The sequence below is a fragment of the Vanessa tameamea genome, chromosome 16, assembly GCF_037043105.1.
Source record: "Vanessa tameamea isolate UH-Manoa-2023 chromosome 16, ilVanTame1 primary haplotype, whole genome shotgun sequence".
NCBI lineage: Eukaryota > Metazoa > Arthropoda > Insecta > Lepidoptera > Nymphalidae > Vanessa > Vanessa tameamea.
The window spans coordinates 7,928,270-7,943,746 of record NC_087324.1 but is presented as its reverse complement, the minus strand read 5'-3'; the positions used below and the strand labels follow the sequence as shown (position 1 = coordinate 7,943,746).

Genomic DNA, 15,477 nt, shown 5'->3' with positions numbered 1-15,477 from the left:
CTTATACAAGTATCGCAAAATTCTTACGAGACGTACAGGCTTACTCACGACGTTTTACGTCATCACCAAGCTCAAGATAAATTATAAACACAAATTAAGTACATGAAAATTCAGTGGTGCTAACTCGGATTTGAAACCGCAAATCTTTATTTAAAATTCGAGTGGTTTTAGACATTGAAACATGTCGGGTATATTTTATTGTAAACAAAAATTTCAATATGATATAGAAATGAAACACATATTTTTTTTAAATATAAAGGCGTCCATCGCTAAGCTACGCTCAAATGATTTTATTTATATAATTTCGATGTCGAAATTACAAAATGTTTTCAGACAAAATTGGAATCTAAAAATAGTTCGTGAATTTATTTTAAAAATATTGCTATATTAGTAATTTACTACATTGCTTATCAAATTACGTAATCATAATTTAGTAAAAGTAAAGATAAATTATCTTTGATAATTGATACATATATTTATCGAATAGCTACATTTTTGTCATAAAACAGTACTAAAGCGAACTTAATTTCAAAGATCACTTGCGTGCCATATCAATGTCATCTTTCGTCTGAAGCTTATTTGGTCAGCATCTCCAATGTAACAATACTTTTATCAAGAGATTTTTGAAGTCAAAGTTAATATTTTCTTAGGAGATTTTTTTTGCACTTATATAAACTTCTTTTTTTCATTAGTAATACACCGATTTCTAATACTCATTTTTCTAAACAAAATATTGAAAGGTTATTATAAAAATATTGTTTAGCAAGAGTTAGAATGTCTAATTATTACCTAGTTTACTAGCAGAAACCGCATCTTCGCTCACTTGTAATTTGATTTGTGAATAAAATTTTCGAACGCGACGACAGTCTATTTCGACGGTACGCTCTCTCCTTCTATTCGAAATGTCAGTTTTACGTCAGTATTAATTAGTAAATTTTCACCTCCTTCAACACCTGTACATTGTATTTTGCATATACTTTATTCAAGTAGGCTTTTACAAGCACTTTTGAATCGTTATTTAACAAACTACATTAAGTGAAGCTACCACCGGTTTGGAATGCAGATTCTACCGACAATAACCGGCAAGAGAATCAGTAGTGCAGTTCACTCAGAGCCAAATTTCCTCAAATTCGTAACAGTCAGACAGTGTTACTTTTGTATTTATAATGTGTGGATGTACGCTTATAATTTTTGCCTGGGCACTACTTTTTTTAAACATTAATTAAGAACAAAATTGGGAAGCTAAACTAAAAAAAAAACGATAATATTTCGTTAATAGATATATTTTTACATAAATTAAAAAGGCTGTTACTATAGAAATCTACGTTATTTTAAAGATATGCTACAAACAAATATTTTTTTGCTTTTCTTTGGCTAAAACTGATTTAATTATTTCTTCTCAACATAGAAAATTTCCTTGCTGCGGCAAACTACTTTATTATTTAAAATAACATAATATATTTTTCTTTGCATTTTTAATGTCATCTTATGAGAATGTATAACTAAAATAAAAATGGAAAGTCCACGAGTCATAACGCTCAACGAATGAAAAAATAACGGTCGAGTGCGAGTAGGTCTCGCACACGAAGAGTTCCGTATATGTCAAAAAATCATGTCTGGTGTATGGGAGCCTCATTGTAGTTGTAATAGCGGCAATATAAATACATTATCTATGATAATTTCAAGTATCTAACTATCACGATTCAAAAGATACAGCCTGGTAACAGACGGACAGACAGACGGACGGACAGCGGAGTCTTAGTAATAGGATTTGTTGTACCATTTAGGTACGCACTTTAAAAAAAGAAATCAAATTCCATCACATTAAATCAATTGTTGAAAAGTACAGTATTGATCTTCCTTAAATTATATTTATTCCGTGAACTAACAAGATTATACTATATTATCATCACTTATGAGTTCTTGGTCTTGTATATAATGTCAATATCACTATACAATGTGCCCGTGACGTCAGCGCATTAAATGATACCTCTAATAATATATTGCGTTTTAAGACCAAACACAAAGAAAAAACAATCGAATACATTAATTAACTTAGCCACAGGACTTTTTTTTATTTCATTAATTTTACAACATCCTATAACATTATCGTATATATTGTTTCATAAACACAAGCGGGTCAATAACTTACGGCCAAAATAAGTAAATACGTTCCGAACAAATACTTCCATACTAATATTATAAATGCCAAAGTAACTCTGTCTGTCTGTCTGTCCGTCTCGCTTTCACGCCAAAACTACTGGACCGATTTCAATGAAATTTGGTACACAAATAGTCTAGAGCCTGAGAAAGGACATAGGCTACTTTTTATTTGGAAAAAATGTTGTAAAGGGTTGAAAAGGGAGATGAGAGGTTGTAAGTTGTTGAAAGTATCATTTTTAGAACTAGAAGCATAAAAGTTATTTTTTCGGCTGTACACTTATAAACTAATTTATCATGACACCCACTAAGGAGCGAATTTTGGAAATTCTACCCCTAAAGGGGGTGAAATAGGGGTTGAACGTTTCTATGGAAATCCGTCATTTTTTAAATTAAAAACATGAAACCTTTTTTTAGGATATTGATTAAAAATAAGTAGATACGTATTTAAGCTTTTCTTAAAATTCTACCTCTGAGGGGGTGAAAAAGGGTGAAAGTTTTTATGGAAGTCCGTCATTTTTTCAAGTTAAAAATATGAGACTTTATTTTTGAGATACAGATTAAAAATGATTAAATACGTATTTAAGTCTTTCTGGATATTCCACCTCCAAGGGGTTTAATAGGGGTTGACATTTCTTATATAGCTTAGTCTGGAAGTTCGTCATTTTTGAAGTTAGAAGCTAAAATTTTTTTTTTGGGATACCGATTTAATATTCGTTGATACGTATTTAAACGTTTCTGGATATTCTACCCAAAGGGCTGAAATACACACCAATGTGGTATATAAGGAGGTCTTAAATTTACGTAATATTTTAAGTTAATTTGTAAATATGTTCATATTCTACGCGAGCGAAGCCGCGGGTAACAGCTAGTTCATTCATATAATTATTATTAATCTAAAGTAATGCCGACTGAAGTCAAAGAGAACTGTGCACTGAACCGCAAATTATGAAATTTGGTACGAATTAAGCTTGAACTCCAAGGACATACGCCACTGTTTTATTCCTAACACCTGAAGACCTTACTACTTGAACTAATCAAAGACAATGAGAATTAGCCATCGATAATTTTACTACTTTTTACCAATTGTTATATTCCTAACGTATTATATTAAATTGCCGAAATGAGGCGAAAATTTATTTCTATCATATATCACTATTTGATAGTTCGCATCATGAGTCGTGAAAAGATGAGCCTCACAGTAGTCGCATCTGTAAAATTTGATATCTCTCCATGATCATAATGGTAATGAACAACATTAACATCATATCCTCTCGGAAATAGAGTTGGTACCGTCTGACGGCCAAATGTACCACCGAGCGCGCTCATTGGTTAAATCAACAGCGCGCTTCCCCTTCCTGTTATGTATTTCCGTCTCTATTCACGAAATCCCTTCCACAGATTGCAGGAAAGCGAGAGGAATGATGATACACATTAAAAAATAATACAGCTTGAATACTTTCCTAAAAATCATATACTAGGGTGGGATTTCATTAATTTATTTTCGGCCTTCATTATAAAAATTGTTTAAAGGGATATTTACCTAAATTTATCTATCTTTCTGTTATCATTAATTTTATATTCGAAAGATAATGCATAATAATATAGCATTGTTCAACGAATCACCTACTAAACAACTTTAATAGATATAGCCATTAAAGTCAAATAAAAATTTACTTTTCGGTTTTTAAAATCAAATATTTTTATGTTTAAATAATTTTAATGTTTACTTTTAATGTACCAAAAATTTAAAAGATTGCCAAAGTGTCAAATCGAATTATGTCTCAAAAATAAATTAAAAAATATAAAGATGTCCTCTATACTAATAGGTTTTTGTAAGAACTTTTTAATTTCATGAATTAAGATGAGTTTTAGCTACCATAGATTACCGAATAAATCACAGATTATTTCGAGAACCAACAGAAAAAGCAGTAGCTACTACTTTTTCTATAATACATATCTTCATGTTAACAAAAATATGAAATTTCCTATTGTGACGACGCAATTGAAAGCGAATTAGTAGTTGGACTGCGAAACACATCTACTTAAATAATAAGTATATATACTAAAACTTTTTCCGTAACTCTCTGCATCATATGAGTTTGGTTGGTTGTATTGGTTTAATTAGGCAGTTTTTTCAGTTAGGCATTATAAAAAAAAGCACATCCCCATTTATAAGTATGGATATATTTACATGTTGTTTGGAAGTCATCAAGTATCTTGCTTTATTACATATTTCAATTTATAAATGGATATAATATCGTTGTAAATATATTGTGACGCAATTTTGTTAATAACATACCGAAGGGAGTGGCAAGTTTCACGATTATAAATAGACCGAACAGACATTATCCCAAATACTTCGTAAGACATAATATTATGAAAAAGTGCAGGATCTACTTATGCACTAAACATACAGTATCTTGAATGGGGATGTTCCAAAAATCGCTCATAAAAGTATCCCAGCAAACGGGCAAAAGACGCTCTAGTAGGTACAGTAAATTAAAGAATTGCATAAATATATTCTTCATCAAAACATTTGGCGAGCGGAAGCCCACAGTGCGTTTGACAATTTATGGTATCCGTTCTAGGACTTGTCTAATATTTTATCTTTGTCGTAGCAGTAGGGGTATGTCGCTGACGACACCTGAGTGTTAGATATAATCTTATCCTAATCCTATGTTCTTCCTGAGGGTTTAAGCTTGCTTCATCCCAAATTTCATTAAATTCAGTGGTTTGGCCTTGAAAGCGAAACAGACAGACAGGCTGAATTATTTTCGCATTTATAATATTAATATAGATGTTAGTGTTATATTTCTCCTTAAACTAATGACTTTAAGTAACAGAATAAATTTCAACCGTATATTAAATATTAGCAAAGTACAACTAATTAGTATTCATTGTTAGATCTGGCACAACAATAGCCAGATATGAATGAAATCATTTTATATGGCTTAAAATGTACAACACATTGTAAAGCAAGCAATTGTTAAACTTTAATCTCAAGTTTCTTTGTTCGCCTTACCGGATAAGTAACGGTCATGAATCAACAATAACGCTTACACCAGAAAAGAATCCATTGTTAAGCGAAAACTAGTTTTATTTTATTGGCGGGTACAATGCCTTTTCTTGTTATCCGTGGAACCCTTATATTGAAAAATCTCTATTTTCTTCCAACGTCATACATTTTTCTCAAATAATTCACGTTATACTTATTCAATTCTAATATAGCCTTCTTATAAAAGCTTTTGCTTTAAATTACTGCTGGAATCTGTCTGTCTGAAAATAATAATTTAAATCTACAATTTGTGGGAATTTGGTATCTTTTGGTGACATTTCATCCCTGGAAAAGATGCAGTTTTAGGTATGAATATGATTTTCTCAAAGTTGTTTGTACCGAGGTGACCTGATCTGACCCAAGTCATTAAATGAAAGCAGATCGAAGAATTCGTATAGGATAGGTAATATTTGGTAACCTTCAATCAATCCTTACGTCCCTATACCGCAATGATGGAAGACGAGACTTTTGTGCATAAATGCGAACTTGACTACAAAATTAAGTTGTAAAGGATTTGTGGACATATAGGTCATAGCAGTCACATAAGATTACGAACATTTATTGTAGGACTGATTAGAGTAGACAAGCACAGGACGGATACCGAAAATCGGCAAATGCAGTGTACCCGCCAATCAAATATTTTGATGAGCAGAAGGTGCAGAAAACGGTTCCGCAAACTGGAAAACCTGAAGCACTGCCACAGTTTGATAGGGACGAATGTCCAATAGTGCATTGGTTAATGATGAAGTTATCACTTAAGTTTACAAATTTTACAACTAATCTGTATACTTGGCTTTATGTGTACCCATTTCATCTTAAAAATCTTATTAAATATGTTCTGTAACAACAAACTAAAACTTAACGTTATAAAGTTTTAGTTTTTAATTTCTAACATCTAACACCAATTTCTATCTTCTAACATCTACTTTTTCAATTTAAGTAAAAACTTAAATTGTAAAAGTAGATGCTAGAACTTTAATTACGGTCATTTAGAAGATTAGGTTAACAAGTCACTCAGTTATTCCAACGCTAGACAGCAATACTCTATATAATTATATTCGCTTTACAGTGTGAATGAATCAAAATTAATTACTGTCAAAGGAACGTAACACTTTGGATTTCATGACATTTAACAACATTATGAGCAAATATTTATAGATTTATTTCTCACAAATGTAACGAAAAAAAAAGAGGCAGTAATTATTTGTTTAAAGACGTGGATATACGTGAAATATTTTCTTTTTTTAAAACTCAAAGAAAAATATGTTAACCTTTATCATATAAAATATTTCATCCGAAAAAAGAAAAACAATTTAAAATAATAGAAATAATTATATAAAGTGCCTCTGAATTATTTATAGTTTTATTGGAATATTACGTCACACAGTACTAAGAGAACCTTCGGCATATTTTTTTAAATAGGTTTTTTTGATATTTTTCAACGATTTTTTATTTAACGATTAACGAATTTCCACATGGAATATTTATCGGTAACGCCCAATCGAGCGAGGTCAATGACGATTATCTACCCCATGAAGCTCCGTTTTAATTAAGACCACGTAATAATAGACAGCTTCGAAATTCTTGGATAGGATAGCGTAATTGTCAAAGTTTCAAAAACCTTCTATCAATACATACAACATTTATTAATTTATTTATTAAATCATAGTTATTTATTCGATTATTTTTATGTTTAGTGATTGTCTGTGAAAGCATTAAGAAGTATTTACATAAGTAACAATCATATAGATAGATAAATAGTCTATTTTATTAAATGAAATCACTCATACATTAGCATTTTAGAAAACATTTAAAGCCCCTTTCAAAAACTATAAAATAGTCAATTGCGTGCGAACGGCGTATAAAGTGTTTTTATGAGATATCAAGTAGGTATACCTCATAAAGTTTCTGTGAAAATATTTATTGCGAGTCTTTTTAAATGAAGGAAAGCTATTTTTAATTAGTCCATTTTTATTCGTCAGGCTTACTTTTTTATGCTTGTAGTTGTAAAGAAAGGTCGGGTGTTTTTTTAAAATAAATACTCATCTTTCATCTACCTACTGTTTGTATTTTACCAGAATAATTGTGAAATTGCTCCATATTCCATCAATAAATATATTTAAATATACCCTACCAACTTATATTTAACATAATGATTATATGTAATAATAATATTGTAAGTAAACAAATATAAATTTACCTCAATTTTGTGTTTGTTTTTTGTGGTTACACTCAAACCCAATTAATATGGAGCTTCAGTATTATTTTAGAGTAGAATTAAAGGACGACCATAAGCTATAAATTATGATTATAAGTCGTATAATTTTTAGATATATTTTGAAATGCCGACGCAAACTAGACAGAAAATTGCCAGGTGATTTCTTAGGGAACGCTGCCAAAATAATAAGTGATACACAAAACACTTAATATGATAGATTTGTAGGTCGTCAATATCAACAGACAAACAACGACGGCATATTATACATATCTTTTATTGTGAAAATACATTTTTATTTAAAAAATAACATAGTCATTATTTTAATTTAATCGCCTCCGAGCGAGAGATAAAAAAAAGAAAATCTTATTTTAACCGTACTAAGTCATAATGGGTTATATGTTATGGCTGTATGTTTGTCTGTCTGTTGTTCTTTTATGACAAAACAATTCAACCGAATTTGGTATGAAGCAAGCTGTAACTCTAAGGAGGAAGGAAAAGGAAGGAGATAGGCTACTTTTATGCTTCATACCTGTTGACCAAACCCTTAAACGCGAGCGAAGCCGCGCGCGTCGACTACTATATATATTTGTCCTAACCAAATCAAAAATGTTGGAGTTGTTCAATATTCATTAAACCCAGTAAAACACATTTTTTATTCTATACCATTACAAAGTGTTGCCAGGTATGTTAATATAATAATTAACTATTACTAGATACACACATTTTACTAATCAGTCTTCAGATTTGATAAAACCTTAGTCAAAGTCCGTGCCAGTTGTAAATTTTAATCTTTTTTTTTCACTAATATTTTTCTTGTTGAAATCTAGAACAGACTAATTCGATTATACAAGTGCCGAAATTCAAATTAACAAGTCAAATTGTACGCGTAGGTGTTGAAATTTACTTGATATAAAACATTATCGTCCAACCATGGCGTATTTAATAAAAAAAAATTATAATTCATTTTAAGAACGATTACGAAGGTAATGATCTACGTATAATAAATAAATTAAAGAAAGGGGTACCATATTCATAAATATTCATAATTTATAATTCAACAAATTATAATATTAATATACCAATTAATTTTATTAATAATATGCCTTTTGTTTTTTGTTAAACGATAAATCTGATAATTTATATCCGGGTAACTATGAGATACGCCCTTTTTTTTTACGCTGGAAAACGCATAACGCGTTTCCCCCACATGTTGTGGGGGGGTATGTGTGGCTCGCCGGCGCTGAAGGCGCCGGAATACCCACTAAAAAACCAGCGATACCCACTCCGTCTTTTTGGGAGACGTCACGGGATCTCTTGCGCATATTACCGTGACGTCCTGACGGTAGGCCCAACTCTGTGGGCCTCCAATTCCTAGGGGTTCTTGGGGTACAGAGACCCCCTATCCCCGGCGAGACTTATGGCGGGAGGAGAAGGTGTCCATAACGAAGACGCCTTCTCCCCGGTCTTCTTCGGCGAAGCGGGTCGGGAGCACTGTTCTCACGCTCCCGCTTCGCGGCCTCCTTCTGTGTCATCACGTTTTCACAGAACAAAACCATTTCCTTCCAGCATCTCGACGCTCCTCGAGGGGGACCTCGGCGTGGACCGTGGAATAGGAGGGCCTCTGTTTTAGTTACAGAGACCCTCAAGCCCAGAATCCCGATTCGACCCACTGTGAGCGACACTCCGAGCTAGGCGAGCCGCCTCCTGAAAGGGCTGCCCCGTCGCCGTGATGAGGGTGTCGTCCGCGTAGCACAGCACCCCCATCCCGGGCAGGGTCGGTGCCCGCAGGAGCCAGTCAAAGACCAATCGATCCAGGGCCATCTCCATCTCTTGCTCCGTGATATATGGTGGAGCCACATTGTCAACCGTCACGAAGCGAGGAGCCATATTTGGTGGAGCGTGCTCACCTGGGTGAGGAAATAGTTCCCCAACCAGCCGCAGGAAGAGATCTGGCGGTAGCATTTCCGTAACAGGAGCGCCCTGTGTGCAGAGCTTCCCTCGCAAACCACGATAGGGGCGCCTACACGGGTCTCTGTTCAGGCCCATCAGAAGTTCCTTTATTAAGCAGGGACGGGTTGGAGAGTAGGGCCCACACCTGGACGGCCCTCCCTCGTGTATTCGAGGCAGGGTTGCCCCAGGCACGTGATTTTGCGTTGAAGTCACCGAGAACCACTGTCGGTTTCGACGACTGCCTGGACACCGCAGCTCTGCACCGCAGCGGTTGGATGAGAAATACGTTCCTACAACTACGTACTCTCCTCACCCTGCCACTACGTAGCCCGACCCCCTCTCAATGAGTGAGAGGGAGGACCCGCTCCGTTCCGAATTAGGATCGCTACGGTGCCATCCAAATTCAAATTTTTCGCTGCTATTACGGGGCATGTCCCCTTGACCATCCCCATAAAGCTGGGACCACGCTGTATATCCCCACACCTTATCGCCTCTGGGAAGCAGTCCCCTGCGCGTGCTACTGCGGCGACGATCTTCTCCTTTGTGACGGAGTCGTCCACGCCTGTCACTTTGAGGCCCACCCGCTTCACGGGCCGTACAACGTTGGCGATTCCGTCCAGCACAGTGCGGAGCTTCTCGGCTAGCTTCTCCGCCTGCTCCGCCTGTGCCTTCTGGAGTTCCAACACCCTGGCTCCCGTCGCCGACCTCCTGACCTTGAGTCCACCGCAAATCCCTAGATCCTGGAGATTGACACCCTGCTCGGCCCGCTCCAGAGTTTGGGCATATGTGATGCCATTTTCCTGCGCCTCCGGCTGCAGTGTCACAACTACTGCAGCCGTGCGACGGGCTACTATCTTATTTTTTTTGGCCGCCTGTGGCGCCTTGGCTACTGGCGGTGGAGCTGTGGTGGCGGCTTCCTTCCCTTTTTAACTACTGTGTGTTTTTAACTAATGACCAGGTCGTCTCCTGGACCCCTTGTGGTGTAGTCGTCTCCGGCACAATAATAGCACCCGATGGGCTTGCTATCGATGCCGGCGTGACGGCTGGAGCCATCCGCTTAGGTGCAGATGTAGGTTTCAGTGGCGGAGCCTGGTGAACTGCTTGTGCCATATTCTGTACCTCAGCCTGTCGCTTGTCCACCGCTTGGGGTGGACGAAGGATTTTTGCCGGGGGGAGGCGCTCCTCAATCCCCGCTATTCGAGCGTTAAACATAGCCCCGTAAGATGCGATAATGGTTTTGAGCTCCTCCACAACTTGCGAGCCCCTTAGAGTGCTCGCAGACTCATTTGCCGTTGCCACCGTGGTTTTCATCTCAACAAACTCACGGCGGTGGGCCTTTAGTTCTGACCTAAGGCCCTCTATTTCCTTATGCAGGCGGCTATTGTCGGCGCGAAGCCGACGGGTTTCCTCCGCCTCGGATCTTAAAGCCACAGCATCCACGATGCTCTGTAGGGAAGCCGCCGATTCCTTTAGCTTCTTAATGAAGCCACCCTTTAAGTTACTGGACTTCTGGGCAACCTCTAAAATCAACCCTGATTTGCGGCCAGCCTCCGCACGCAGCTCTTCCACGCCCATCTTAGTAGGATCCTCAGTATGAGTCTCCGATGACGTAGACTCTTCGGAATCCAGCACTATTTTGGGCACATCTTTTTTTTGAATGTCCGACTTCGAAGCGAGCGCTCAAAAGCCTCCTCCCTTGCCTCAGCGGCTTTTGTCTTCAACTCGGCCTTAGCCCGAGCGAGACCACTTTCTCGCCCTTTGGACGACGATTTGCCGCGATTAGCGGAGCTGCTCTTCGCAGCCAACCTCGACTCCGTCTCCGTATCGGAGTCGGAGTTAAAAATAGATAGGCCATAGGGCCGTTTCCTTCCAACCGAGGCATCGGACGACAACTCAGTGTCGGCGTCCATTGCCAAAAACAACAAATAGCAACAACAACAAAAAACGCACCGACAAAGAAACAAAAGAGAAAACAAACAAAACAACCAGCTATAACAATAAACTAGGTCTATAAAGACCTAATCCAAACAAACAAAACAACTCATTAGGCGAAACAAAAGGCCATAATCGAAGCAAAAATGACCAGATGTGTCGCATTAGACATAACAAAACAATAACAAAGAACCAACAAACGATAACAAAATGCTTATTAACTTCATCAATTCGAACAATCTTATCGCAGTAAGAAATACAACCTCTCTCAACAACGTCCGAAAGACGAATGAAATGATGAGATACGCTCTGGTTAACGTTACATAAAATTATTTGAGACAAAATTTAGATAAAAAAGGTCTTACCATCAAATCGACTGCTCCTAATGATCTCTCTGTAATTAGTCGTGTTGAACGCAATAGACCTGACAAACTGACAGTGGTTAACGAGGACCGAGTACCTCATTGTGGGATGCTACATGCGTTGACACATTGACCCCGTCTCAAATCAGAGAACAATGTTAAAGGCCGGACCCATTAAGGAAAATGCTAAAATATTTTTCTCCAATTCCAACTTATATCATTTTGTCTTGGAATAAACCATCTTATTTCCTGCACTGGTGACTATATATTTTATAAAGAATAGTAAATAATTGTCGGTCTCTATATATTATTAAATATATTTATATCTATTATAAAATAAAGGTTGCCCCTCACTTAGCAATCAAATTGCTCCACGACGATGACAACCTTCGTCTAACCAAAACAGCCGAAAGTTCATCGACAAATATAGTAAATAAATCTCAAGTTAATAATAATTATATTAAAAGGCCTTTGTTCCATTTAGTAGCATAACTTAATCAATATATGTTTGAATTGCTTATTTTAAGTTGTCAAGTATTTGAAAAGTTTTAGTACTACTTTTTTTTTATTTTAAATATCTTTGCACAACACTGTGTGCACACGTACGCGCGGAATGAAAAGATAATTTGCCAAGTCAAGGAGAATTAAGTTGAAAAATGTCGAAACATCAACAATCAACAAACATACAAGCGAACTATTTATTTTGCGTTTTACAGATTAGGTTTGCCTTTAGAATATTACACTTATGTAGATAATAAATATGCACAATTAAAAATGGGAACAATTGTTTATGGTATATTAACTGAACCTGCGGCTTTACCCGCGCGATATTTACAAAACATTACCTATAGCACACAAACCGTGACCCATATTTAAGCCCTCGAGGGGTGAATTTAAAAAAAAGTAGTCCTTGTCCTTCCTCGGGACACACACTATCTACATATCAAATTTCATTAAAATCGATTCGGCGATTTAACCGTGAAGAGGCAACAGACAGTTATTTTCACTTATAATATTAGTATTTGCACAGCGTAAAAAAATAATATGATTGTATAATGCACTCTTTGATATATATTTGGCATATTTCAAGTAACTGAGAATATAATCTAATTTAAATTTACACGTAGATAGGATATTTCACATTTGTTTATGAATAACACAGTTACAGTGTGCATTTTTAATGTTATTATGAATCACAGCAAGTGCATTCAGGCGTTCATGTGTAAAATAATTCAATTACCATTTAATATTAATGTATTTTGTACGCGATTTTAATGTTGTATTGTTTTGTAAAATTGACTCAATTTACAAACTTTTATTTAGATTGTTTGTTTATGTCAAATTTTACAAACGAATTAAAAACACTGCCTCATACCAAACAGAGTCGAAATTTACACGTTGGTTCAGTTCCGATGACAATGCGTTTTTATGACCATGACCTGATTCTCCACCCAGGATTGGCTTCGAATGAAGGAACTTTTCGACGATCAACAGAATGGATATATAATTTTGTTTACATAACATGTTTTTATAAAAGGTTACATTTTTCTTAAAAAAAGTTTTTTTGACTATTAATTTATTACGCGTTAATGTTGACGTATTTTTTGAAGAAAAAAAAATATACAATTTTATGTACAATAATTACTGTCAAAATGTCAAACTGATTCGACAGAGAAAATCTTACATATGATTAAAATGTCGTCTTTTATTGTAATATATTTGAATTAATATTCGAGTTTTTTTCTTTTAATGGTATTGCAATTTCAACCTTAAATTACATCAATACTGATTGTGACAAAAAACATATAAAATTAAAACTATGTGCTTTATTTCCCAATTAAATAAACAACATATTTTAAAGATTACGTTTGATAATTAACATTAATTTAAATTATTAAAGCACATCTGGTGGAACATGGATTACAATTCATTCATAATTACTAGCTAAACATTTAACCGACTTTTGGATTTATTAGTAAGCTAAAAAGTAAAGTAAATCTCCCAATGGGAGGGAAGGGCTTTTCATAAGAATATTAGAAACTTCTGCTACCACGATCGCTACAATGCGGGTTTATAAGAGCGGAATACTTATGTGTCATAATTTCATCACGTGCACGTTTTCTTACGATAGTTTTCTGTACTGCTGATTATACCGCTGTTAAAGATAAATTATTAACACAAACAAAACACATGAAAAGTGGTACTTGCTTAGATTTGAACCCACAATCTTTGGTTAAGATTTACGTGTTCTAACCAGACTAAATTAATTTCACTATTTCATTTTTTATCAGATTTAGACTTTTTCCAGGAAATATTATAATTTAGTAAGTCATAAATCCATTCGTACTTTTCGAGGTTAATGAACTTACCCACTAACCTGGGCTGTATAATTATGTACAAACATTTTTTAACATAAATAGTAGGTTGATGAATTGCCTATGCGTGATCGAATATATGTATATATTTTTTGTAGGTTATTCCCCTATGACTTTATTTCTAAAATGAGGTTTACATTTAAAGGAACTTCTCCGCTTTCTTTATTGACTTGCTTGTTTTGTTTAGTAATTTTTAATTTTGTATTAATATTTACATTTGGTAATAAAAAATGTACACGAAATTGGGTTTGGTAATGCAATGTTTAATTGTTTACTTGTAATAAAATAAAGTTATAATAACTTTAAAAAAAATTAAAAGAAATCAGTAAAAAAAATTGCTTAAATCAGTGTTTTGTTCGTTTTATTTTCTGTTGAAGATAAAACTAAGAAAACAAACCTGTTTACAGGTAATTGTAATATGTATAAACTGCATTTACATTGTAATAGCCGCGGCGCCGAAAAGTTCGATCTACGGGACTTTGACGCTACGAGCTACGACAGAACGTAGCAGCTACGTTAACGTTACGTAACTCGACGCGCTCGCCACATCCGCAGAATTTGCCAAAAATGCATTTGTTTCTAAAATTGAATTGAACTTACCTTATTCATGCCATTCCCCATTTTTGATCGTGCTTATATTTGCTACCAAAATCAATTATGGCCTACAAAAATCTTCAGCAAACAATTACCAACTTTTAACATATTTTAAAAAAGTAAATTGACATTGTAATTTTTGTAATGTAAATAATCACGGCAAATTGTTATCTGTCAAGCTGTCAACATCGCGTCACTATGGCTACATTGTTGACGCCGGTCGTCATGCGAATACATCGATATCTTAATTGATACCTCAAAAATAATTCGATAAATTATAAGCACACGAAAAACGAACTTGATGATTTAAGCTAACGTTTTTGTTTTGCACGCGGCTTTGTGTTATCGACCGTGTTTCTTTCGCGTTGAAGGAAAATAAGGCGCACTTTAAGAAGCTTGTAAATACGTGCATCGACTAAAGCGCGCGACGCGTCACTGCCAGCTCGGCGTCACTGCGTCTATAACGCTTCGAGGGATGGTATCATCATTATATATAATATGTCGATGTCGGTCTTATTTATAAATTATTCCACTTTTATTAATATATTACAGCTTTATTTATTTTTTATATAGAGATATAAGTTTGTTTAAAAATACATTTAACTTTTAAATTTATATAAAAATAAATTTAACAGTTATACTGAATTTTATTATATACTATATTATATTATATTGACTTAGTCTGTTTTATTAAAATTAATTTGTAATTATATAGATATCTTAGTTCTGCTGTACTCCTCTCAATACATTAAATAAAACCATTTCCTACGCTTTGATTTATTAAAAAAAATATTTCATTTATGAAATATTGTTTTGACGTTTTCTTGA

The 15,477-nt window shown here is 35.0% G+C and overlaps 1 protein-coding gene across 3 annotated transcripts in view; it reads right to left on the bottom strand.

Moving 5' to 3' along the window:
• Positions 1 to 15,112, bottom strand: part of LOC113402947 (dual specificity protein phosphatase 22-like) — a 51,164-nt gene extending 36,052 nt beyond the window's left edge. For all 3 annotated transcript variants that reach the window (XM_026643325.2, XM_064217275.1, XM_064217276.1), the window contains exon 1: positions 14,656 to 15,112. In XM_026643325.2, coding sequence (XP_026499110.1) covers positions 14,656 to 14,676 — 21 coding nt within the window. In that variant the 5' untranslated portion in view covers positions 14,677 to 15,112. The remainder of the gene's footprint in view (positions 1 to 14,655) is intronic.
• Between the last annotated feature and the right edge of the window lie 365 nt (positions 15,113 to 15,477).